Source organism: Artibeus jamaicensis, unplaced genomic scaffold, assembly GCF_021234435.1.
Source record: "Artibeus jamaicensis isolate MK-2021 breed Jamaican fruit bat unplaced genomic scaffold, CSHL_Jam_final scaffold_614, whole genome shotgun sequence".
NCBI lineage: Eukaryota > Metazoa > Chordata > Mammalia > Chiroptera > Phyllostomidae > Artibeus > Artibeus jamaicensis.
Window position 1 is genome coordinate 6,347,379 of NW_026522050.1, and position 26,779 is coordinate 6,374,157.

Here is a 26,779-nt window from a genome sequence, read left to right on the forward strand (position 1 = left end):
TGATCGACTTCATACAAACCCGCAGCAAAGGCACACGGTCGGCGGCAGGAAGCCCATGGCCTCCGCAGACTTGGCCTGAGGGGAGGTGATGTGACGTTTGGCACTGAAGCCCATGGGTGCCTGGGCTCCGTGCTGCTGGGATGACTTTCCACGTGAAGAGTAAGGTCGTCATGGCCTTGGCCATGCCACTTGGCATCCAGAGGTGGTGCCCAGCTTGCCCTCAAAGGCACAGCCTTGGTGGAGGGCAGCAATGAGGTGGGGGAGAAAGAGGAGCGGACAGGGTGGGGGTGGGGTCCCTGGGCCTAAGGCCCAGCTCTGTCCCTGATGCTGGGTGACCCTATGCAGACCTTGTCTGGTCTGATCATCAATTTTCCCATCTGTAAAATGGGAGGGTTCTGGAGCTGAAGGCTCTTTCTAATGCCCTAGAAGACTTGGGGAACACTGACAGGGTCAGGCCACCCAAAGGGCCTTGGGAGCCAGCTGGCCTGCTTGATTGAAGGATTTCTGATGAAGACTTTTGGGCCTATTTTCATCTCCAGAAAGGGGGTGGTGATTACTTATTTTGGGTGTTAAGTAAAAAATTTCTCTGGGGGATAATTTTGAGATAAATAAAGCATCTCTGCCTAAGGCAACCAGTGCTCTGCCTCTCCGGGCTTTGGAACTGTGGGTACGTGTGTGTGCATGGGCGTGCATGCATGTGTGAACCTGCCCGGTGCCCCCGCTTGGGGGGCTGAACACTCAAATGGCGGTGGAGGAGTCTGGCTGCAGCATTCTGGTTTGGCAGCTGAACCCAGAGGTGGGACAGAAACCCTGAGCCTGGGGCCACCCGCTGGTCCTGGGACAGGGCTTGAGATCCCTTCTCCCTGGGAATCTCTTCCTTTGCCTCCTCTTCCTCCTCCCCCCAGCCCCCACCTCCACATGGCACCCTCCCGCTGGGAGCACTGGGTGGAATCGGAAAGTCCCTGCATGAGTCTTACTTCTGCCGCTCTGCAGACAGGCCAGTCCCCTCGCCACTCTGACTCACAATTCCCTCACCTGGGAAGTTCAGTTCATTTCTATCTCTGAGGGCACTGGTGAGAATTTAAGTAATTGCTACTGCTTAGCACGTGGCAGGATCACAGGAGTGTTCCTTCATTTATGCATGGCCAGAGAGGAGAGGGCAGAAGAGAGGGAGGAGCTGCGGGATCAGGAGGGAGGGAGATGGTGGCTGGGTGAGGCGGGGGAGCCTGGAACACATGAGGTGTTACATTCCAATCAGGCAGGAGAGGGGCTGGGATAAGACAGTGAAGGGGAGGTGCATTCATTCATTCATTGTTAGTTGTTCAGCAAATGTTTACTGAGTCCCTACAATGGGTCAGTTGTGGTCCTAATCCTGGGAATATGAGATGCACAGGGTCTGAAGCCACCTGTTCTCTGAACTGCCAAAGGGTGATTTCCAAGGGTCTAGGACCCTGGATCTGAAGACAGACACCAGAGTGCTAATGGATGTCTTTCATCTAATCTTGCTCAAAAACGTTCATGTTTTGTCTTCAAGAAGGCTCCCTGCTGCCCAACAAAGAGTCTAGATCCTGGCCTGACATTCATGGCTCTTAACAATGTGAGGCCACCCCCTTTCTCTTCCCAGCCCCCTGCACCTGCCATCTCCAGGGGGACAGAACTCATCAGCCCCAGGGGCCCAGGGCCTGGTCTCTGGGTCTGTGAACACACACAGTTCCCCTGCACTGGGCGCTTGCCCCACCTCTGCTAGGGGCACCTGCCTGGTCCCCAGGGGTGGCCATCTCCTCTTAAGAAATCCGATCTTAGGCTCTCCAGCAGCTCCGAGTTCACAGCACTCGTTCACAACCTTCCTGGTGACAGCATCTGCCTGCTCGGATGGCACCCTCTCCTAACCTGGACAGCCAGGTCCAGGAGGCAGCACTGGGGTCCGGCTCAGTGACTGATGTGTGCTTGCCACCCGAGTGGCACAAGCTGGGGCTTGTTCAATAATAGTCACTGGGCAAGGCGATTCCTGTTCCGGCCTCAGAGCCACGTGGAAGCAGGGAGCAGAGGGCCTGGGGTGGCAGGCAGCGAGGCGTGGGGTTGGGGGAAGAACAGGGAGGAACCAGACCAACCCTTTCACCATCCTACCCCATCACCAGCGTGACCTTGCACGGGCCACTTCACCTGTACATGGCAGTTTCTTTGTCAGGACCGTTGTAAGAGTTAGAAATTAGGCCCAGTACCTACACGTGGTAGGTACTCAGCAGGTCACAGCTGTCATTGCACTTAGTATATTAAATTTAGAAAAGATGCTGAATGTCCACCAAGTGGCGGATGGAGAACCAGAATGTGGTCCATGCACACAGGGGAGCAGTAGGCAGCAATACAAAGGTAATGGAGCACTGACACAAGATGAATGACAGAAGCCGGTCACAAGACAGCACACATGGGATGATTGCCTTTGCTTGTGAAAAGTCCTGAGTAGGCACCTCTAGAGGCAAAAGGCAGGTTAGGGGTTTCCTGGGCCTGAGGCAGCAGGTAATGAGGGCTAATGGGGAAGGGGCTTCTTTTTCAGCAAGATGACAATTTTCTAAAGTTGATAGCAGTCATACAATTCTGAAATATACTAAAACCCACCGAATTAACACTTTAAACGGGTGACTTGTGCGGTATGTGGGTTGTATCTCAATAGAGATGTTACTGAAAATAAAGAAGGTGCCTGGATTCCTCAGGAAGGACAGGGAACACACACCCTGTCAGAGGGGATTTCTGGCCAAGACGAGTAAAGGGAAGAGAGCAGCAGCCCACATGCACAGTCTGGAGGGCCTGCCTCTTGCAGCCTCTTCCACAGTTGGGACCAACTGCTCTTTCAAAGGAGGAAGGACGCAACCAGGAGTTTCACAAGTTTTGATCTCCCTCTGCAACAGGCTCCCAGCACAACCGTCCTCTCCCCTACCAGCCCCAGCAGAGACTGGCTGGAGCAAAGCTGACCCCTCTGCAGCAGGCTGCCTGTCAGGCGGGGCCATCCCCGGGGGCCAGAGGGCACCTTAAGAGTTGGAGGGCACCTGTGGTTTCAAGGACAGCTGATGGCATGAGTTAGGGACTTTGTGTGACTGTCTGGGTCCTCATCCCACCTTTGCAGATGGGGCAAGTCAGGCTGTGAGTGGCACATGGTGTCCAAGATCATGCAACCAGCAGGTTGTGTGGCAGGTATTTAAACTCAGGTTTGTCTGACTCCTCAGGTCAGGTCCACTGCAGGTGTTCCCTTCTCTTTACATCCACTCTTACGTAAGAAACACATGGTGGTCGCAAGACAGATCAGAAAATACAGAACTACGTGAAAAAGAAGTCCCACCACTGAGAAACAACTGTGGTTCACATGTTGGCACGTGTCCCCCAGAGTCATGTGAACATGTTCAGGGGACACTGGAAATAATTCTGTAGCTTTTCTGTATGTCATCCAAGAGTTGCCAAAAGCATGACTGTAATCGGCTGCTCATAACCCATCCCATGGCCACATCACAGCCAGTTTGTCATCGCCCACCCACCCATCCTGGCCAGGAGTCCCCTTCACATAGGAGTTGGGACACTGTGCCCCACTCTCCTGCTGACCCCTCTGCTGCCTGAGCAGGGGTCCCAGATGACAGCCCGGGGGAGCCACCAAGGTGAGTGGACAGGAGAATATCAGAGATAATAGAGTCCAGGGGGCCAGCTGTTTCCAAAGAGCCACTTTAGAAGTTTGATCATTGTTGGTTAATTTACTCTTTAGCTGCAGGTGTAGCTGCTGGCTTCCCAGCGTCCCTGGACCCTTGTTTCCAAGTTGGAAGCTTGGGCAAGGGCTCCAGTAGGTGTTTGAGGAGCCCGGTTTCCTGCCAGCCCCTCAGAGGCTAGAGGATTCTAGGTGCCTGGGGCGGGACTCGGGCACAGCAGGAAGCACATGCTGCAGCATTTTTCGGGAAGGACACTGCCATGCAGCTGCAAAGCACAGGCTCTGGTCCTTTGTTTGGCCATGGGGAGGTCCCATGTGGGACATGTCTGGTGGTTTCTGGGCACCCAGCAGGTCGCTGCCTATAGTACAGCTGCTCACCAGCAGGCAGGGTGATTAACCAGGACCACCACCCCAGGTTTTCCAGGTGGCACATGGAAAAGAGAGGTTGGACTACTTATTTTCTAATTATAAACATCTGCTTCTTGGCCCCTCCCAGTGTCACCTCCCAGGCCTGAACGTGGACTCCAGTAGCAGGTGTGGAAAAGGCTCTGGGCTTTGCAGGCACCAGCCAGCTCTGTAACCTTGAAGAAACCCTTAATTCTGGGCAGCCTCAGTTTCCTCACCTGAAACAGAGTTTGGAACCCCTGTGAACATAATCACAAAGAGTAAGCAAGATAGTCTGTGGTTCACAGATGCTGAAAACCTCGGCATCGTGCATCGGCAGTCTTGCCTGGGGGTAATGTGGACTGTGGGACAAATCAAAGAAGCAAGTTCCTAGGAGTCAGACTAGGGTTAGACAGGCCATTGCTTTCTAATTGTATGAACTCGGGCAAGTCATTTAACCTCTCTGAGCTTCATGGGTCAGTAGCAGACGAGTGATGGCAATACCCAATTCGTAGGATGATTGTAAAGATTAAGAAGGTTGTCCTGGCTGGCGTAGCTCAGCAGTTTGAGTGCGGGCTTGGAAACCAGAGGGTCACCTGTTTGCTTCCCAGTGAAGGCACATGCCTGGGTTGCAGGCCAGTTCCCCAGTGGGGGTGTGCTAGAAGCAACCACATATTGATGTTTCTCTCCCTCTCTTACTATTTCCCTTCCCGTGTCTCTAAAAATAAATAAATAAAATCTTTTAAAAAAGGAAAGTTAATGGATGTCAAAGCCTCCATGGAACGTAGTGTTTAGTCTGTCACAGGAGATTTGTATTCACGGCAGAGCCTGAGAAGCCTGCTGTGTGTGATGGCTCAGTTGTCATTGCCTGCACAGCCTCAGGGGTGGGTGTCTAGGATTTCTGGCTTCTAGCTGGGTGAGCAGTACCAGAATGGATATCAGTGGGCATTTTCTGAACCCCCTGATTTTGTCTTCCTGGACTTCTACCTCTTACAGAGGCCTCACTGGGTTGACAGGAGCTGCTGGAATTATTCGAACTGGGCTGCAGGACAGCCTAACTGTGGGGTTGGCAGCTGCATAGTTCTATGCACCAGAGGTGAGGGGGACTGGGCACCAGGGTAAAGGGGAGGGATGGACTCCTACATACTGTCCCTTTGAGCTGCCCGAACACACCTTCCCAAACCCATAGCCTTGCCCAACTGGAGAACCAATGTCCAGTGTGTGAGGAGGGCTGAGTTGGAGGGTGAGGGTGTGCCCTGTGTGTGGGTTGGGTCAGGGCTGTCCATTCTCACAAAGCTGGGTTTAGGGCCTGGGGGCTCCATTCCTTCATCTGCTTAGAGGAAGCTACCGATGTGGCAGATGAGAGTGACAGGTGCAAATGAAAGGTGTGGATGAGGGACGAAGGAGAGATGCGGGAACTGGGGAGGGCTGACTGTTAGTGTGCCAGCTTCCATGGCGTTGCTGCCCGATATGAGGGAGCTCAGTCCAGTGCAGAGGCCATGCATGGGGCAGTGAGGCAGCCACAATCCATCCCCATCCCAGCCCTCCACCTGCTCCTGAGCCTCAGGCCCCTCCCCTGTGAAAGGGGTTGGGGACTGACCCGCCCTCTTGAATGGTTATGAGGATTCCCTAGGGGTCCAGACAGACACTTAGCACACTGCCTTCTGGTGTGAAGACCCAATGCCTGGAACTTGTGGGGATGTGTGGCCAACGAGTCCTGATGAGTGGTGACAGGCAAGAAACAAGAAAGACACAGGAGGAGGGATGGGGTCTCAGGCCACACCAGGATGGACAGCTGACATAGCTGTGCTCTCTACCACCAGGGGGTCAGTGGCAACGAGCCCAATGCTGCCAGCCTCTGCCCTTCGTCTGCGCTGCCTAAGCCAGCCATCTGGAGATCCTGCCTTGGAGCCTGCTGCCCACACCCCTCCTGGCTGCCCCGACCCACCCTGGGCCCTAGCTGGGCCTCCAGCCTCCCCTGCTCATAAAGCCAGACTTCCCACTGCAGTCCTGACTCTTGTCTCTTCATTGCTCCTTGGAGGGCTCCTGGGGTTGGAAAAGCTCGCTCCTGCAGGGTGGGACTTTGAGGGAAGTAAAAGATGGTAGAGTTGCACCCCCCCCCCCCCCCCCCCCCGGGTTCAAGGGGTAGGGCGTGAGGTGTTTGGCTGCAGCGCCACCTGGGGGCGGAGCACGAATTAGGTGGCTCTCCCAGGACTCCTGTGCTGTGTGGTAGGGGGCTTCCACCCTGCCCCTCCCCACCTCTCATGGGGTGGGCATTGCTGAACTGGCCCTCCTGCTTTGTTTGCTTCTCTGTGGCCTTCGGGGTGGGGTGGGAGTGGGGCGGCTGTCCAAGAGGAGGGTGATGTCACTGATTGGAGAATTGGAGGAGTGTTAAAAAAACAAAATTCAGCTGAGTGCATTTTAAGAGGAAATTGGCTTTATTCAAGGATTCATGAATCAAGCAGCATCCCATCCAGCAAATAGAAAGGAGCTCTGAGGAGCTGTACAAAATGGAAGGCTTTTCTAGGTAGAAGGGGTCAGATGGAATGTTGTAGCAAAGAAGAGGTGGTTGAGGTGAGGCCATCTCCCTTTGGAAGTGGTCTACCAAGAGGATTACGTCACTAGTTCTGACCAGGTAGCTGCACATTGGCTGGTTAAAGGTAACATTCCTGGGAGAGGCTGAGACTGCAGTTAGGTTCAGTAGTAAGTCTCGATTTGGGTGGGCTTAGCACAGGTGGCTCCGTCTGGGGCCTGTGAGTCCGCCCTTCCTTCCTCCCTCCCTCCCTCCCTTCCTTTTTTTCTTTCTTATCCTCACTCAGGGACATGCTTATTGATTTTAGAGAGGGGAAGGGAGGGAAAGAGAGACACCTGGGATGAGAGAGAGACAGAGAGAGTAGCATCAATCAGATTGCCCTCGTGTGCACCCAGGTGTGGGGACCAGACCCACAGCCTAGTCACGTGCCCTGATGGGAAGTCTGGCTGACAGCCTTTTGTCTGTGGGACAACCTGCCAACCAACTGAGCCACACTTGACAGGGCCTGGTATCTTTTTTTCATTTCCTTCCTTCCTTCCTTCCTTCCTTCCTTCCTTCCTTCCTTCCTTCCTTCCTTCCTTCCTTCCTTCCTTCCTTCCTTCCTTCCCCTTCTCTCTCTCTCTGTCTCCTTTCACAGTAGTGAGATCCCACCTGTGGTAACCACATGGGAGGGGATAGAGAGCAGCCTTGTGTAACTGTGTCTTTTTGGCCTAACAGTGGCTCTTTTTTCCCAATTCACAGCCACCTTTGGGTGAGTTCAAAGGCCCCAACTTCTTCTGATACATGTTCCCTTATTCCCAGGAGAGTGGCTCTTCCCCCCAATCCTTCTCCCTCCCCCTAGGTCCTGGTCTGCCTCCCTGGAGGGGCCACTTTCTCAGGAGGGAGCCACCTCCCACCAGGAGCACCTCGGGGCTCACATCAGGGCGTCTGGTAGCACTGTGGGTCCCACCCCAGTTCTGTAGCCCATGCCTGCACTTCTGCCCCTCCTGCCACTTTCTCAGACCCTAGGGACCCTGAGACAGAAGGCTGTGGCTGCTCTTTGTTCCAGGTGGGGTGCTGGGGTCCAGGTAGGACGTGGAGTTGGTGGAGCAGGAAGCTTGCCCTGACACTGGGTTTTCAGAGGGCAGAGAGCCCTGGGTTGTAGTTCTACATGGGGATCAGGGAAGGTGTACAAGTATTTCTGTGGGTGCTCATGCGCACATGCATGCATATGTATCGTGGTGTGTCACAAGTCATCTTGGTATACCTGTGTATGTCTGTGTATGTGGGAATCTATCTGTGTATGTGCATGACCTGTGTGACGCTGTGTGTCTGTGTGTTGCTTGGGCGTGTGTACATTGTATCCATTCCTGGTTAGCTGTGGATAGGCCCGTGTGTCCATGTACCTCTGTGCATGTGCATCTCTGTGTGGCTTCGCACCCTTACACTCCTGAACCTCTGCGTTGTGCGTCTGTGTGTACCTGTGTGTCTTTGTCCAGTGTATTTGCATTCATGCCAGTGTGTGCCTCAGCACACCTGTGTACAGGCCTGTGTTTCAGTGTGCATGTGTGTGCATCCATAGGGCATCTGATGGGCTGTGGAGTTTCAGGAATAAAAAGAGCAAACAGGAACGAAAGACAGGCATGCTTTGTTTCTAAAGATGCTGAGGTGATGCAGCAGGACGAGATAGGGGCAGCCCAGGGACAGAGGTGGTGAAGGAGCAGCAGGATGAGCCTCTTGAACATGAGCGGGCCTCTGGCAGCAGGGTGATGGGCCTCCCCAGCGCTGGGCCTCAGGGGCTTTCTCCAGGTGGAGACCTGTCCTGTGTAGAGGGGTCTGTCCTTCTGCCTTGGTGGGAGATTGGGTCCAGAAGCTCCTAGTCACAGCGTGCCAGTCTCCCCAGTGGCATGGAAGGGGAGCTGCTGGGGGGGTCTGCCCTCACCCTCAGGTCCCTGCATTGAGGACCATCACAGCTAATTCTCCATGCTCTGCCTCTAAAAGGACAGCAGAACCTGGCTGTGGGGCGGTGGGAAGGATACACTGTACGGGAAGCCCTACATACGTAGCTCTGGGACTGGTAATTCAAGTGAAGGGTAAGCTCCCCTTTATCAGCCTCCACTTATGTCCTTGATAGAAAATGGGCTTCAGCCAGTGCCTGGAGTCTGGTATCCTGCCAGCAAGACCAGTGGCACAGGGAGGGAGGGGAAGGCAGGAGGTGGCTCAGACCCCTTCAGTCTGAGGTATGTCTGAGGGAACAGGGTGGATGTCTCTCAAATATCTGGTACCGTTGTTATGGGCCTCAACTTCAACCATTACATATTCATTCCTTTGGATGTTTAAGGCCTTTCAGTGTTGAATAACCCTTGATTGAAAAGCAAACACTCTTAGGAGAAGCTCTTGAATGTGTTATTTATTTTTTCTAAAGATTTTATTTCTTTTATTTTTAGAGATGGGAGGGAGAAAGAGAAGGGAGAGAAACATCAATGTATGGTTGCCTCTTGTGCATCCCCCTACTGGGGTACTGGCCCACAAGGCTGGCATGTGCCCTAACTGGGAATCAAACTGGTGATCATTTGGTTCACAGGCCATCACTCCATCCACTGAGCCACACCAGCCAGAGTTTAAGTGTGTTATTTATTAATAGCTCTGGGAGACTGAGTGGCTACTTGCTGAGAACAAGGTTTTATGAGAAGGGACACAGGAGGGAGGTGTATATGGAACCGTTGGTGGGTACGGGGGTGGGTTGTGAGAAGAAAAGCCAGTAAAAGGCGGTGACGAGGCAGGGAGTGCTATGCACATCATAGTCTCTGCATGGCAACCCCGGGAGACTCTACTTCCCGGTACTCCTTGCAGTGAAGCTGGGCTCTGCTCCATGCTCCTGTGTGCGGCCGGTGACATTTGGCTGGACGAGATGCAAGTCCCTCCAGGCCTGGCCTTTAAATGCTCCCCTACAGCCCAGCCCTCTCACTGTCCCCGCCACAGTGACCTAGGAGTCTGTGTGGCTTGGTGGCATGAACTACCAGATGAAGGGTGGCCTGACCTACTTTGTCACATTAAACCTTGAGATGTTGCGATTTCCTTGTCACTGCAGCGAAACCTGGTTTAGCCTGACTTAGGGAGAAGAAGCTGCCAACAAATTTCTTAGTTTTTCCCAGCAGATGGAGCACTGAGGTCCAGACCCCAGACCGGGAGTCACAAAGCTCTGGGACAGAGTCCCAGTTCCAGGTCTTCACCCTACAAAGTGCCTCCTCTGTAACATGAGGGTTGGGTGAGACCAACCCTGTAACGTGTCTAGCCCGTGGCTTGGCCATGGCAAGTTCTCACTAAATGTTAGTTTTCTATGCTGGGTATTTATGGATGCCACACAGTGTTAGGAATGAGCATGGGTCCCTTATATTGTAAGTTTCTTTTCCTACTAAACAGCATTAGTAACAGGCCCCAGCCTCATGGTGTGTGATTACATTGGTGATTGTGCTGGGGACACGTTGAGGCAGCAGAGTGGAGTTAGCTGCAGTTGTTCCTCCAGGTATGAGCCTCAGCCCAGCAGGCAGAAGCAGTAACTGGTTCAGCTGTGGGGAGGACAGCATCAGGCTCATGCTCATGGGCTCACACACCTGCTGGCAGCTCACCAGCTGCCAATGTGCCTGCAGGTGGACCAGGCTGGCCTGGAGGAAAGGGGGCAGCTGAGGGAGGGGGTTCCTCCAGGACACTGCTGCCTGGCCCCCCTTCTGAGCACATCCCTGTGTCCCGAGCCTCAGCCCAGCCTCCTGAGAGCTGGGTGCACTGAGAAGGCCTGTGGGTCTGTGGTGGGGAACACGGTGCCGCCTTTACTGATGTTTCTGCCAACAACATCTCTAGACATGGCTGCCCCTGGGGAGGTGTTATCTCATGATCCTGAGGCAAGGGCTGGGGCTGGGGCTGGGGCTGGAGCGGGGGCCGGGGCAATGGGCCTCCTGTGGTGGAATCTTACCCCTTTTCCCCCTGAGGTGGGGTGGGGCCTTTGCCAGTGCACAGCTTGATCCTCCTAAATCACTCCCAAAGCAGCCCCCCAACCCACCGTTCAGAGTGTTTCTGCTGAGACCTCGTGGTTATGCCCACCCTCCATCCTTTCCAGAGGCAGATTCCCCAGGACGCTGGTGGAACATATCCAGGGCTCCTCACTGGCACCGGCCCCTTCTAACACCTAATTTTATGTGAAAAGATGCCCCGAATTTTCTATGCTTCAGGCTCCAGGAAAAGGGAAATGGGGGCAGGGGAGGACATGCTGTGTCCTCACAGCCCTTCCAGCGTCCTGTCCTGTCCCCTCTCCTGAGCACCAGGACACTAACTGTGAGATGGTCATAGTCCCTCTCTGGCCTCGGTTCACTCATCTGTAAACAGGACAGCCAGACAAGGTGGCTTCTGATACTCTCTAGTTTCTGATGTTAGATGACTGACCACCTTAGTAGGATGCCATTGGGACAGCCTGGCTGTCCAGCTGTCCAGCTCATGGGCACTGGGGCTTTGTCAGCAGTATTGTAAGGAGGACAACTGGCCTCCCAGCCCAGGGCCTCTGGTCTGGGAATCACACCCCCACCCTGGATGGCCGAGTCTGCCTCCTGTGGGAATGGGGCCTGGCTGTGTGTGGGTGTGTGGGGGCCCCAGAGAGAGGGCAAGAATGCCCTGCCCTGCTCTGGGGGAGCAGCTGTGGGGTGAGGTTAGGGGCGTCCACTGGCAGTCTCGCCTCCCCCTTCCTTCTGGTGTGGGGACCACCCAGCTGATTCAGAGAAAGAGATCCCACACTACTGTCTCACTGGTCTCCCCTAAAAGAGGGCCTGAGTTCCTGGGGCCAGCATGGGGCTTCCTCTTCATTACACTGAACCTAGTCATGGTCAGGGTGGAGAGGCTGAGGCAGCAGGGTGGACACCCTTGGGAGTTCACCCTTCTCTTGTAGGGTGTGAGCAATGGAGTTGGACAGACCTGGGTTGAAATCCCAGCTCTCTTGCAGCCTGGCTGTGTGGTTTTGGGCAACTGACTCAGTCTCTCTGAGTTTCAGTTTATGTTCAAAACAGGGAGCCTAATATCTACCTCATAGGAGTATTCTAAGGATTAAATGAGATAATGTGTGTGAAGTGCCTGGCACTTGGTAGGTCCTTGTGGCCTTTTGGTTTTACTGTTATTCTGTCTACCCTTTAGAAGGAGGAAGACTCAGGGGCTGCTGCTCAGGGGGGTCCTGGGAAGCAGGGAGGAGTGGGCAAGGGGTGGACGTGAGATTGAGGTCTCAGCAGTGGCACTGGGAGGTCCAGATACCATCTGGCATGTGGCCTTCTGAGGTGAGCTATAGAAATGAGACCCCCTCTCTCCCATCCCCCCTTGCCTGGTGGGGCCTCCTTTGGGGGGTCTGGGCTGAGGCCCTAGTGGCCGATGGAGTAGGCCCCCGAGTCTGTGGACTGCTTCTCCTCCGTGGTCTGATCGCTGGGGTACACCGGGTTGGCCGAGGCAGTGACCTTCAGCGTTGTCTCGTTCACCTGCAGAAGGAAGGCTGGCATGGTTCTGCTCAGACTGTGGGTGGGGACTCCCCTGGGCAGACTCAGCATAGGGCTGGAAGCCTGCCTTTTAGGAAAGTGACTCCAGTCTGTGTGACCCCGAGACACCATCCCTACACCTCAAGGGCAAACAGAAACCAGAGCCAGGCCATAGCAGGATTTGTCCTGCCCAGAAAAGGGGCGAGGATGCATGATGGGGACGGTGACAGCAATGACCCACAGAGCCCCCACGGTCCTTACAGAGCCCACGGTGGGCTAGACTCCCTCTTGTCTGGACCCCAGTGGGCACTGAGACCGAATGATTCAGAAACCCCCCGGAAGGTGAGCCACTGAGCGTCCTGGGGTCCAGTGCCCGTCCTGCCTTGTCCCACTGCCTCTCGTGGGCCCCCACTCACCTCCTCAAACTTCTTGGCTTTGTACTGGTCCGCCCCCCTTGAGGGAAGTTGAGCAGGATGATGTCACAGAGGACAGTCCCCTGGAGAAGGAGGAGAGGCAGGGCAGGCCCTGAGCTGTGGGGAGAGTGGGCAGGACTGGCCTGGGGCCCACAGCAGGTCGGGGGTGGGGACAGTCCTCCAGACACTGAGGTTTCCTCTTAGAAAAATGCCCAGGGGCTTTGGGGAATGTCTCTGTGACCCAGCTCCTCAGTGCCTGGGGTGACCCCAGAGGGAAATGCAGGGAGGGTACTGGGGGGAAGAAGCCGAGGGCCCGAGGGGGCAGAAGTCCCTGGGAACTCCTCACATCTCCTCCCCCACCCTCATGGGGAGGGTCAGGAGCCTTGTAGCAGGTGAAGCCTCCTGCAGGGGGAAGGCTGCTGTGAAGGCAGTGAGCTCTCCGTGACTGGAGAGCTTGTTCTCACAAGGGCAGACCTGGCAGCGAGGTGGTGGAGGGGACTGAGGACCTGGCAAGAGGCTGGGCTTTGCATTCTAGGCTGAAGCAGGGCTTCCCTGGGTCCGTTCCCCACCCATTCCTGCAGGTGGGGCCCCACCCTGACTGGCTGCCTGGCACAGCCTGGAGGGGCTGAACTCACCACTCCCACAGAGGTGAAGGCTGCCACGGAGCTGATGATGGTGGGGATGATGTTGAACTTGCCAGCCCCAGCAGAGACTGGCTGGAGCAAAGCTGACCCCTCTGCAGCAGGCTGCCTGTCAGGCGGGGCCATCCCCCGGGGCCAGAGGGCACCTTAAGAGTTGGAGGGCACCTGTGGGTTCAAGGACAGCTGACAGCATGAGTTAGAGACTTTGTGTGACTGTCTGGGTCCTCATCCCACCTTTGCAGATGAGGCAAGTCAGGCTGTGAGTGGCACATGGTGTCCAAGATCATGCAACCAGCAGGTTGTGTGGCAGGTATTTAAACTCAGGTTTGTCTGACTCCTCAGGTCAGGTCCACTGCAGGTGTTCCCTTCTCTTTACATCCACTCTTACATAAGAAACACATGGTGGTCGCAAGACAGATCAGAAAATACAAAACTACGTTAAAAAGAAGTCCCACCACTGAGAAACAACTGTGGTTCACATGTTGGCACGTGTCCCCCAGAGTCATGTGAACATGTTCAGGGGACACTGGAAATAATTCCGTAGCTTTTCTGTATGTCATCCAAGAGTTGCCAAAAGCGTGACTGTAAACGGCTGCTCATAACCTATCCATCCCATGGCCACATCACAGCCAGTTTGTCATCGCCCACCCACCCATCCCGGCCAGGGGTCCCCTTCACATAGGAGTTGGGACACTGTGCCCCACTCTCCTGCTGACCCCTCTGCTGCCTGAGCAGGGGTCCCAGATGACAGCCCGGGGAGCCACCAAGGTGAGTGGACAGGAGAATATCAGAGATAATAGAGTCCAGGGGGCCAGCTGTTTCCAAAGAGCCACTTTAGAAGTTTGATCATTGTTGGTTAATTTACTCTTTAGCTGCAGGTGTTAGCTGCTGGCTTCCCAGCATCCCTGGACCCTTGTTTCCAAGTTGGAAGCTTGGGCAAGGGCTCCAGTGGGTGTTTGAGGAGCCCGGTTTCCTGCCAGCCCCTCAGAGGCTAGAGGATTCTAGGTGCCTGGGGCGGGACTCGGGCACAGCAGGAAGCACATGCTGCAGCATTCCTCGGGAAGGACACTGCCTCGCAGCTGCAAAGCACAGGCTCTGGTCCTTTGTTTGGCCATGGGGAGGTCCCATGTGGGACATGTCTGGTGGTTTCTGGGCACCCAGCAGGTCGCTGCCTATAGTACAGCTGCTCACCAGCAGGCAGGGTGATAAACCAGGACCACCACCCCAGGTTTTCCAGGTGGCATCATGCGCAAGGAGGTTGGACTACTTATTTTCTAATTATAAACATCTGCTTCTTGGCCCCTCCCAGTGTCACCTCCCAGGCCTGAACGTGGACTCCAGTAGCAGGTGCAGAAAAGGCTCTGGGCTTTGCAGGCACCAGCCAGCTCTGTAACCTTGAAGAAATCCTTAATTCTGGGCAGCCTCAGTTTCTTCACCTGAAACAGAAGTAAGAAGCACCACGGGACTGTGGGGAGGACCAGAGAGAAGCTTTGGGAATAAAAGGTCGAGGCAGCTTGGGCTCTGGAGTTGGACTATCCAACACCAACTCCCAGCTCTTCCCCATGCAGGCTCTGGCACTCGGGTGCCCCAGTTTCTTCATCTGCAAAATAGGAATAAAAACAGGGATGTATCATGAAGCTATGAGGACTGGGTGGGTTAATGAACCTAAGGCACCACAAACTTTACACATCATACCCAGGCCAGGTGGCAGAAATGTGTGTGGGTGGATGTGGCTTCAGATGTCGTTGGAAACAGCTGCAGTGGCCTGGGGAGCAGAGCCAGGTGTGCCCACCTTTCACTCCCGGTGCCATGCTGTGGCCTTGGTTTAAGACAGAAACCACCCTGCAAGCATTAGCCCAAGCTTGCTTCTGCCTGAAAAAGTGGCACTTGTGCTGTTTAGAATGGGAAACTTTCAAAGGCAAAATTACCCAGTCTTAAGCCAAAGTCAGTGAAAGACATCAATCTTCCTGTTCAGTTCCAGTGCCCACCTTTGCTTCCCCAGGAGTCCGTGCAGACAGTCCATGAGTGCAGACCTGTCCATCATGGGGTCCAGGCTGTGTGTTCCTGGTGGAGCCGGGGGCGGGGGTGCATAGAGGGCCAGGGCACCTCGGTTCTCACCTTCTCAGGCTGCATACCCTTGAATGAGTAGCTTCTCAGTGCCATGTTTTCTCACCGGAAATGGGGGTTAGGGTGCCCACCTCTGAGAGTGGTGAGGATAAATGAGTCCCCGCATAAAAAGTGCTTGGTTCCAGCACACAGTCGGTCCTTAATTAACAGCAGCTATTAATATTTATTATAAACACAAAATCACATTTAAAGTGAGCCGGTTTTATATTCCTTGCCTTGAATGTGTCCTTCTAACCCTTCGCTAACTCCTACAGTTCCTTCTGCTCTCACCTTGGATCTCTTTTCCTCCCCTTCTGGCCTGTTAACCTAGTAACAGGGATTCAAAGCACCAGGTACCTCTCCCTGATAGGCTAGTGACAGAGACAGTTTACATATGATTTTAACAAATCAGTGTCTTCTGGAGACTTCCGCCAAGATGGAGGTTTAAGGTGGATGTGCCTGCCTCCTCACACAACCAAGTTGAGGGACAACTAAATATTAGCATCAGAAAACACAACCAGAACACGGAAAACTGAACTTTTCGGAAGTCCGCTAACAACAAATTCTTCGGCCCGACCGGTAAGGGGCGAAACCGGTGTCGGGTGAGGAGTTACAAAGGAGTCGACCCGGGCTCGGAATCCAGACGCGCGAATCCAGTCGCACGGGTTCCAAACCCAGGATTGGACCTAGTGAGCAACCGAGCGGCCCACCGGGTGAGCGACTACGGAGGAGTCAGTGGGGGAGGCGGTGGCAGCGAGTTGACTGAGGTTGCATGGTTGCACGCGGGTGAGGGAGTGAGCGCTTGGACCGGCGGCGGCGGTGGCGCCATTGCCATTTCCCCGCTCTGACCACGCCCCCACATACAGCGTCACAACCCAGCGACCTGGGAACCCAAGGCGCCGCTCCTCCCACTTAAAGGGCCAGAACAGACCAAAAATGTCGCAGGAAGACCTCAAAGCCCCACAGATAAATCTAAGTGACGAAGAAATAGCAAATCTCTCAGACGCACAGTTTAAAACACTGGTCATCAGCTTCCTCACAGATCTGGTGGACTATAGCCACAAATTAGAGAAACATATGAAGGCTAAATTAAGGGAAATGAATGGAATTCCACAGGAAAACCATAGAGATGAAAAAAAAAACTGGGACTCAAATCAATGGAGTGGACCAGAAGGAAGAAGAAAAAAATCATCAAACAGAAAGGAATGAAGAAATAAGAATTCAGAAAAATGAGGAGAAGCTTAGGAACCTCCAGGACATCTATAAACGCTCCAATATCCGAATTATAGGGGTACCAGAAGGGGGGAAAGACACAACCACCAGTGGAAAAACTATTTGAACAAATAATAAAAGAAAATTTCCCCAATCTGGCAAAGGAAATAGACTTCCAAGAAATCCAAGAAGCTCAGAGAGTACCAAAAAAGTTGGACTCAAGAAGAAACACACCAAGGCATATCATAATTACATTAGCCAAAATTAAAATGAAGGAAAGAATCCTGGAAGCAGCAAGAGGTAAGGGGACAATCACCTACAAAGGAGTCCCCATCAGGCTGTCAGCAGATTTCTCAAAAGAGACCTTACAGGCAAGAAGGGGCTGGAAAGAAATATTCCAAGTCATGAAATCTAAAGACCTACAACCAAGATTGCTCTACCCAGCAAAACTTTCATTTAGAACGGAAGGACAGATAAGGTGCTTCTCAGATAAGACCAAATTCAAGGAGTTCATCATCACCAAGCTCTTATTATATGAAATGTTAAAGGGACTTATCTAAGAAAAAGAAGTTAAAGAAACATGAACAGTGAAAGGACAACAAACGCACAGTTATTAACAACCACACCTAAAACGAAAGCAAACTAAAAGGACAGCTAGATCAGGAGTGGAAACATAGAAATGAAGATCTCAAGGAGGGTTAGCAACAGGGGAGTGGGAGGAGGAGACGGGGGGAGAAGGTACAGAAAACAAGTAGCATAGACAGTAGATAGAAAATAGATGGGGGGGCAAGAATAGTATGGGAAATATAGAACCTAAAGGACTTGAGACACATGGACATAAACTAAAGGGGGGTAATGGTGGGGTTGGGGGGGCAGGGTGGAGGGGAATGAAGGGGGGAATAGAACAACTGTAACAGCATAATTAATTCAAATAAATAAATAAATAAATTTATTTTAAAAAAAAAGCTAAAAAAAAAAAACAAATCAGTGTCTTCCATTAGGCTGGGAACTCCATGTGGGCAGTGACTATCCTGTTTTGTGCACTGTATCCTGGGGCTTTTCACGCGAATTGGCACAGAATGGAGGCTCAAGAAGTACTGGGTATGTAAGGGGAGGGTAGAGAGACAAAGAGGAATACAGAGAGAGAGGGAGGAAAAGAAAAAAGAAAAGACAAATCATGAAAGAAAGAGAAAGAAAGAAAGAGAAGAAAGGCAGAAGGAAAGAAAGGGAAGAAAAAGGAAGGACGGAAGAAAGGAAGGAAGTGTTCCTTACTCCATGGAATATAGTGTTTAGTCTATGGAGGCCTTTCAACAATGTCATTTCCAGTTTTAACTCAGACATCACTGTGGTCATCAAAGCCACTGAAGTATCTTTGCCTGGGGTTTGAGTGCAAAGAAAACAGGGGGAAGGGACAGGCTGCAGAGAAGGGAGGTGAGTGAGAGGGGGCAGAGGAGCTGGAAGACCTGCCCTGAGGCCTGTCTCTGACTTGCTGTGTGATCTGGGCACCTTGTTCAGTCTCTGAGATGCCATTTGCTCACGTGTAACACAGGTTGTTCAAATGAAGCAGCGTGTGTAAAACTCACAGTGGGGCCTGCTCTTGAGAGCCTCTGACCCTGTTGGTCATCGTCATCACAACCATGAATGATGGGGTGCCCCTGGTCTGGGCCCCAGGAGGGAGGAGAACGATGGGGTGGGGTCTGGCTCTCCCCCTTCTTCCACCAGGGTGGCCTCAAGCTTCAAATCCCCAACTAAGAATTGGGCCCCAGAATTGGCCAATCCCCCCCCCCCACCAACCATGTCAGGTTGATAAGCTGAGGGTCTGGTCCGTTGGGCCAGAGAGATAACAGCCCAGACCGTTAGTTACTCTGCAATGAGGCCCAGCAGTGACCTCTCAGATACTTCTCCATTTGCAGGTTCCCTTCAAGAGCAAGAAGAGGAAGAAGCCCAAGCCTTTTCCACCTGTGGGACACCTGTCCCTGGTGCCATGATCCTGGAGGGCTGTGCTGGGGTCTGAAGAAGTGGGCACTGCCCAGGGAGAATGTCGCAGAGCTGAGTCACCCACCCTGGCAAGGCCAGCAGCTCCTGGCAGAGATATCCAGTAAAGTCAGGACTCCATGGTTGCAGGGGTGTTTTGGGGCTACAGTGCCCTTGTCTGGAGCTTGGTTGATTCAACTTTTGATATTTTGTTCATCACAGATTTTTTGCATGTATTTTGATTTTTCAGAAAGATTGCATGAAAGTATTCATCTTGACTACTGAATTCTTTATTGCCCTCTTAAAATTTGCACTTGAAGTGTGTGCCTCAATCTCTTCCCCTAGTCCTGGTCCTGGTGGTGATGGAGGGCTGGTGGGAGCTGGGGAGTGGTGGTGAAGGGGTGGCCAGCTGCCCACAGGGTGTGTGAGTGATTCTGCATGAAGCTTTCCAGTCCAGCTGTGGCCTCTTGGCCCAGAGATTTACCGTGAAGTGGAACAAAATGGCATATTCTAGATCAGTGATCATCAGTGTGGCAACTTTGCTCCCCAGAGGGTATCTGGAAATGTGTGGAGATGTTTTCAATGGTCTCTGGGGGACAATTGGATTGACTGAGTGGAGGTGCCCCTGAGGTCTATTGGGTAAAGACCATGGATGCTGCCACACTTTCTACAGGGCAGAGGACAGCTTCCCACATCAAAGGCGTATTTGACTGCAGATGGTAATAGTGCAAAGGCCGGGAACCTTGATCCTGACCCATAGCATGGAAGAGAGAGCATAGGTTTTCACACATTTAAGACAAAAAAAGAGGGAGAAGAAGAGTGAGAAAGAGAAAGAGAGGGAGGACAAGAAGGAAGGTGTGGGAAGAATGGGAGAAGGGGGAGGTGGGGTGGGGGAGGTTTGGGAGCCAAAAAAGACAGAAATCTCAGGCCCCCCACTTCCTGTGCTTCCTTGGCAAAGTGGCTTTCCCTCTCGGAATCTCATTTTTCACACCTGTCAAGTGAGGATCTCATGCATTCTCATGGGAATGAGGGTGAAGGTAGGATTCTGGGATGGAATCATATAAAATGCCTGGTCTAGACAACCACTCTTGAGAATGAGGCTCATTCTCCCTGTGTCCCCTCCCTTCCTCCTTCCCTTTCTCCTTCCCTCTGGGTCTTTCAGCATCCTGGCGTCCTCTACTTTATTTGCTGGGATATTGACCAGAGGCAGGCTTCTCCTAGAGTGAGAGGCTGGGGTACATTTGAGGTGCCAGTAATAAGTATGTCCGGGGCCTTCTCCAGTGCCTGGGTGTTTGGACACCCATATGAGTCTGTTGGCCCTGGGAGGCAGGTCCCTGTAGTCCCAGCAGAGAGCACATGCAGTGAGCAACTGTCTTCTTATCAGCTCCACTGCCCAGCACCCCAGCCTGGGGCAATCATTCTGGGGTCTTCCCACTTCCCCAAAAGCCCTGTTGTATAAGGGCTGCCTTGGATGCCCAGCAGCCTGAGGTACTGAGAGTGGAGACTCTTGCAAGGTGAGTGGCCCCCTGGTTTCCCAAGCAGGGTGGGTTCACAGCTTGGGAGAGGGCAGAGGCCTATATGGCTTGTCCTTAGGACTGTGCTGGCCACTGTCCTTCCAGTCCTCCCCCAGTGTGAGTGAAGGCTGCTCTGACCCCGAGCAGACCTGCTCCTGCAGGGACAAGGGTCTGGGCTAAGTGCTGTCCCAGGGACAGTGATGGAGCTCTGATGTAGAGGGGACTTTTGTACTTGAGCTGACTCCCCCACATCCTTTTGCTGAGTCTCCAGGTTAGGGTCTGTTTATTGGGGGAGAAAGAAGCTGTCTACTTTGTCCTTTTATCAGCAGATTAAACAAACAGCCACATCTCTGTTAAGCGACAGGGCTGTGCAGACACACAGGACATCTTCAAGGAGGGAACGTGGTGCTGTGACCCTGTCACAAGACTGAGCAAATATGAAACACGCCCTGCTGCTGCCCCTTCTCCTGCTGGGGACCGTTGCTGCTTTTCATCTGGGTAAGTCCTCCCCTTCCCTTCTCATCCAGGTTTTTCTTTCCTCCTCTTTCCTGCATTGTTGTGGCTGCCTTGGGGCCAGGGTCACGGCTTTCCTTCTTCAGCTGACCCAGCTCTCCTCTGGTGAGATTTCTTCTGGACTCAGAACTGTGACCTTACCTTTTTGTCAGGCTCGTTCACAAGGTAAAAACCACTCACCTGTGAAGATGAAGGGCTTCATATCCCCCCACCCCCAGAAATACACACGTGTGTCAGTCAGCATCAGTGTCTGGTGCACCTGTGTGAGTTCTCACCTCACCCAACATGGAGGAGATCCTTCCAGTCTGGGCTCCAGACAGCAGCAGCACTAGGAAGGCCCCGTGGTGCTGTCCGTGGTGCTGGAAGAAGGCAGAACCCCACCTGATGGTAGGTTATCTCTTCTTCCCAGAGAATCATGCTCCCCACCTGGACAGCCAAGACACACAGGCAGACCTGAGCCAGGATCTGGAAGGTTCAGGAGATCAGGAGGGAGAGTTGGCCCAGACTAAAGAGGAGATTCAGTCAGAAGAAGAGCAGGTGGAGGCTTCTGGCTACCAAAATGACTGTGAGGAGGAGAAGGCCATGCAGTGGGACCCAAGTGCCCTGGACAACGACTTGCAGTGCCCCAAGACCGAGGACACAGTTGAAATAGTGGGCCGTCCTGGGTGCAAGACCTGTCGCTACATCTTGGTGCAGACCCCGAGACAGTTTTCTGTAGCTCAGGTAAGTGTCACTGTTGCTAGTGTGGAAGGAGGACCACAAGGATAGAATGAGAGTGGATTCAAACTTCTGTTCCCTCTTCATTCAGAGTAGTGGTTCTCAAAGTCCAGGTGCGTCAGACGTCCCTAGAGGTCTGGTTGGGAGATAGAGTTTTGGTGCCCAAGAGTTTGCATTGATTACGAAGTGCCAGGTGACATTATGTTGGTCTGGAGACAGCACTTTGAATCACAGATTTCAACAAAAAGCTTTGGTATCAGATATACTTGTGTAAAAGCTTGGCTGTGCCTGCTATTGGCTGTGTTACCTAGGAAAGTCACTTCAGCTTTCAGAGCTTCAGTCTTTGTTTTTTAAAAAATTATGTTTTATTGGTTATGCTCTTACAGTTGTCTTGATTTTTTGTCCTTGGCCCCTCTCTACCCAGCATTCCCTACTCCCTCTGGCAATACCCCCACCATTGTTCAAGTTAATGGTTCATGCATATAAGTTCTTTAATTATTCCATTTCCTATGTTGAACTTTATTACATAGGGACATTCTGTAACTATTTATTTGTATTTAATTCCCTGACCTCTTCATCCATTTCCCCACACTGCTTCCCATCTGGCAACCATGAAAATGCTCTCCAAATTAAAGATTCTGTTCTTATTTTCTTAGTTTGTTTTTTAGATACAATTGTTGATAGATATGTATTTTTGCCTTTCATTGTTCATAGTTTTGATCTTCTTCTTTTTCTTAAATACTTCCCTGTAACATTTTAGAAAATGATGGTCTGGTGATGATAAACTCCTGTAGTTTCTTCTTGCCTGGGAAGCTCTTTCTCTGCCCTTTGATTCTAAACAATAGCTTTGCTGGGTTACAGCAATCTTGGCTGTATGTCCCTGCTTTTCATGACTTTGAATATTTTTTTGCTAGTCCCTTCTAGCCTGCAAAGTTTCTTTTGCAAAATCAGCTGAGAGTCTTATGAGAACTCCCCTGTAGGTAACTAACTTCTGTTCTCTTGCTGCTTTTAAGATTCTTGCTTTATAGTTATTTTTTTGGCATGTTAATTATGATGTACCTTGGAGTGGGTATCTTTGCATCCATCTTGTGTGAGAATCTCTGTGCTTCCTGGACTTTCATGTCTATTTTCTTCAGCAAATTAAGGAATTTTTCTTTCATTATTTTAAAAAATAGATTTCCAATTTGTTGACCTTTCTCTTCTCCTTGTGGCACCCCTATGATGCTAGTATTGGACCTCTTGAAGTTGTCCCACAGGCTGCTTATACTATCATTATTGTTTTTGGATTCAGTTTTCTTTTTGTTGTTCTGATTGGTTGTTTTTCCAAATCATTGATTTGATTATCAACTTCATGCACTCTAGTGCTATTTCCCTGTAAATTGATCTTTATTTCAACTAGTGTATGTTCTGCTTCTGACTGGATCTTTTTATGCTGTTGAGGTCCTCACTAAGTTCCTCAAGCATCTTTACTATAATTTTTCTGACTCTGCATGTGATGTATTGTTCATCTCCATTTCACTTAGCACTCTTTCTGGAGTTTTGATCTGTTCTTTCATTTGGGCCATGTTCCTTTTCCTCTCCATTTTGGCAGCCTACCTGTGTTTGTTTCTATGTGTTAGGGAGAGTGCTTTGAATCCGTGTCTTGGTAGTGTGGCCTAGGTGGTAGATATCCTGTAGCGTCTAGGGCACAGCCTCCTCTATCGTCCATGCTGGGTACTCGAGCTGTGTCCTTCATGTGGGCTGAGTACACCCTCCTTTGTAGTCCAACCTTGATTGCTGTGGGCAGGTCAATGGGACTGATTTATCTGGGCCAGTCAGCTGCAAGGACTGGGTGTGACCACTGACCACCAAATACAGCCTTTCAAGGAGGATTAGCTGTTCAGGGCAGGGTGGTGGGGCTGAGACTTTCAGTATTTTCACTTGTACAATGGAGATATATAGTACCAACTTGTTAGAGTTGTTGTGATTATTAAATTAAATAATAGATGAAAGTATTTGCAATAGTCCCTGGGTTGATGGAATCTGTCAATAAATGTTGGCTATGATTTTTTCTAAGTATTAGAAAGTATTTCCTGCAAAAAGATTCTGATGACAGATAAAAGAGCAAGAGAAGGGAATGAGGGAGCTAGAAGATCCGTGATTTCTGACTGGACAAGGGATGCAGAGCTCCTTCCTGGACTCTGGGACCAGATAAAGAACTGAATTTTCTACCCTGCTTCTTCTTTCTGTAGGCAACCTGCTCGAGGTGCTACAGAGGCAACCTTGTCTCCATCCACAACTTCATTGCCAACTATTATCTCCAGTGCATCACCAGTGGAGTCAACGGAGGCCAGGTCTGGATTGGAGGCAGAGTCTGTGGCTCGGTAAGTGAGGGGCCAACTCCCAGGTACAAGAAGGTCTCTGAATGCCTCAAGAGAGCACCTGCCTAGCCTCAGGCCTCATTTCAGCACCTGAGGTGACCCAGGTGTGGGTGCTGGCTTGTGCTGGCTCAGGAGAACTGGTGTTTGTACTAATCTCATTTCACCCCATTGATCAAGGACTTCATGCCTGCAGTATGAAATGCGCCACGGTGGGTGTGTTCACACCAAGGAAATTGGCAATTGTTACAAATCAGCATTCCTCCCACTCTCTGCCTTCTCATCTTGCCCCAGAGCTGATTGTTAAACCCTTGCCAGCAGACCACTGGAGTCAAGAGACAGGGTCCATGCCCAGCTTGGTCACTTTCAGGCTGGATGGCTTCCTCATGTCTAGATGGGGTCCTTCTTCTGTCCAAGTGCCTCTGGCCTAGTGGGTAAATAAGTGCCATCGTATTTGCTCCTCAAGTGTGGTCCATGGACCAAGCAGTTATTAGCATCTTCTGGAAGCTTGTTAGAAAGGCACTACCTTGGGTCCCATCTGTGAACCCTGAATCGGGATCTGCCTGTTAAAAAGACCCACAGGAGATTTGTATTCACGGCAGAGCCTGAGAAGCCTGCTGTGTGTGATGGCTCAGTTGTCATTGCCTGCACAGCCTCAGGGGTGGGTGTCTAGGATTTCTGGCTTCTAGCTGGGGGTGAGCAGTACCAGAAAGGGATATCAGTGGGCATTTTCTGAACCCCCTGAGTTTGTCTTCCTGGACTTCTACCTCTTACAGAGGCCTCACTGGGTTGACAGGAGCTGCTGGAATTATTCGAACTGGGCTGCAGGACAGCCTAACTGTGGGGTTGGCAGCTGCATAGTTCTATGCACCAGAGGTGAGGGGGACTGGGCACCAGGGTAAAGGGGAGGGATGGACTCCTACATACTGTCCCTTTGAGCTGCCCGAACACACCTTCCCAAACCCATAGCCTTGCCCAACTGGAGAACCAATGTCCAGTGTGTGAGGAGGGCTGAGTTGGAGGGTGAGGGTGTGCCCTGTGTGTGGGTTGGGTCAGGGCTGTCCATTCTCACAAAGCTTGGCTCAGGGCCTGGGGGCTCCATTCCTTCATCTGCTCAGAGGAAGCCACCGATGTGGCAGATGAGAGTGACAGGAGCAAATGAAAGGTGTGGATGAGGGACGAAGGAGAGATGCGAGAACTGGGGAGGGCTGACTGTTAGTGTGCCAGCTTCCATGGTGTTGCTGCCCGATATGAGGGAGCTCAGTCCAGTGCAGAGGCCATGCATGGGGCAGTGAGGCAGCCACAATCCATCCCCATCCCAGCCCTCCACCTGCTCCTGAGCCTCAGGCCCATCCCCTGTGAAAGGAGTTGGTGGCAAACCCGCCCTCTTGAATGGTTATGAGGATTCCCTAGGGGTCCAGACAGACACTTAGCACACTGCCTTCTGGTGTGAAGACCCAATGCCTGGAACTGGTGGGGATGTGTGGCCAACGAGTCCTGATGAGTGGTGACAGGCAAGAAACAAGAAAGACACAGGAGGAGGGATGGGGTCTCAGGCCACACCAGGATGGACAGCTGACATAGCTGTGCTCTCTACCACCAGGGGGTAGGTGGCGACGTGCCCGATGCTGCCAGCGTCGGCCCTTCGTCTGCGCTGCCTAAGCCAGCCATCTGGAGATCCTGCCTTGGAGCCTGCTGCCCACACCCCTCCTGGCTGCCCCGACCCACCCTGGGCCCTAGCTGGGCCTCCAGCCTCCCCTGCTCATAAAGCCAGACTTCCCACCGCAGTTCCTGACTCTTGTCTCTTCATTGCTCCTTGGAGGGCTCCTGGGGTTGGAAAAGCTCGCTCCTGCAGGGTGGGACTTTCAGGGAAGTAAAAGATGGTAGAGTTGCACCCCCCCCCCCCCCCGTGGGGTCAAGGGGTAGGGCGTGAGGTATTTGGCTGCAGCGCCACCTGGGGGGGGAGCCCGGATTAAGTGGCTCTCCCAGGACTCCTGTGCTGTGTGGTAGGGGGCTTCCACCCTGCCCCTCCCCACCTCTCATGGGGTGGGCATTGCTGAACTGGCCCTCCTGCTTTGTTTGCTTCTCTGTGGGCTTCGGGGTGTGGTGGGAGTGGGGCGGCTGTCCAAGAGGAGGGTGATGTCACTGATTGGAGAATTGGAGGAGTGTTAAAAAAACAAAATTCAGCTGAGTGCATTTTAAGAGGAAATTGGCTTTATTCAAGGATTCATGAATCAAGCAGCATCCCATCCAGCAAATAGAAAGGAGCTCTGAGGAGCTGTACAAAATGGAAGGCTTTTCTAGGTAGAAGGGGTCAGATGGAATGTTGTAGCAAAGAACAGATGGTTGAGGTGAGGCCATCTCCCTTTGGAAGTGGTCTACCAAGAGGATTACGTCACTAGTTCTGAGCAGGTAGCTGCACATTGGCTGGTTAAAGGTAACATTCCTGGGAGAGGCTGAGACTGCAGTTAGGTTCGGTAGTAAGTCTCGATTTGGGTGGGCTTAGCACAGGTGGCTCCGTCTGGGGCCTGTGAGTCCGCCCTTCCTTCCTTCCTCCCTCCCTCCCTCCCTTCCTTTTTTTCTTTCTTATCCTCACTCAGGGACATGCTTATTGATTTTAGAGAGGGGAAGGGAGGGAAAGAGAGACACCTGGGATGAGAGAGAGACAGAGAGAGAAGCATCAATCAGATTGCCCTCATGTGCACCCAGGTGTGGGGACCAGACCCACAGCCTAGTCACGTGCCCTGATGGGAAATCTGGCTGACAGCCTTTTGTCTGTGGGACAACGTGCCAACCAACTGAGCCACACTTGCCAGGGCCTGGTATCTTTTTTTCATTTCCTCCCTCCCTTCCTCCCTTCCTCCCTCCCTCCCTCCCTCCCTCCCTCCCTCCCTCCCTCCCTCCCTCCCTTCCTTCCTTCCCCTTCTCTCTCTCTCTGTCTCCTTTCACAGTAGTGAGATCCCACCTGTGGTAACCACATGGGAGGGGATAGAGAGCAGCCTTGTGTAACTGTGTCTTTTTGGCCTAACAGTGGCTCTTTTTTCCCAATTCACAGCCACCTTTGGGTGAGTTCAAAGGCCCCAACTTCTTCTGATACATGTTCCTTATTCCCAGGAGAGTGGCTCTTCCCCCCAATCCTTCTCCCTCCCCCTAGGTCCTGGTCTGCCTCCCTGGAAGGGCCACTTTCTCAGGAGGGAGCCACCTCCCACCAGGAGCGCCTCGGGGCTCACATCAGGGCGTCTGG

The 26,779-nt window shown here is 52.4% G+C and overlaps 1 protein-coding gene across 1 annotated transcript; it reads left to right on the forward strand.

Annotated features, from left to right (window-relative positions):
- Positions 1-19,932: 19,932 nt before the first annotated feature.
- LOC128626530 (proteoglycan 3-like) lies at positions 19,933-25,312 on the forward strand. Its single transcript, XM_053659210.1, has 6 exons — positions 19,933-19,948; positions 20,278-20,446; positions 20,871-21,184; positions 23,410-23,541; positions 24,312-24,411; positions 25,139-25,312. The coding sequence occupies exons 2-6, from the start codon at positions 20,386-20,388 to the stop codon at positions 25,195-25,197; spliced, it is 666 nt and encodes a 221-aa protein (XP_053515185.1). The 5' UTR covers positions 19,933-19,948; positions 20,278-20,385; the 3' UTR covers positions 25,198-25,312.
- Positions 25,313-26,779: the final 1,467 nt, after the last annotated feature.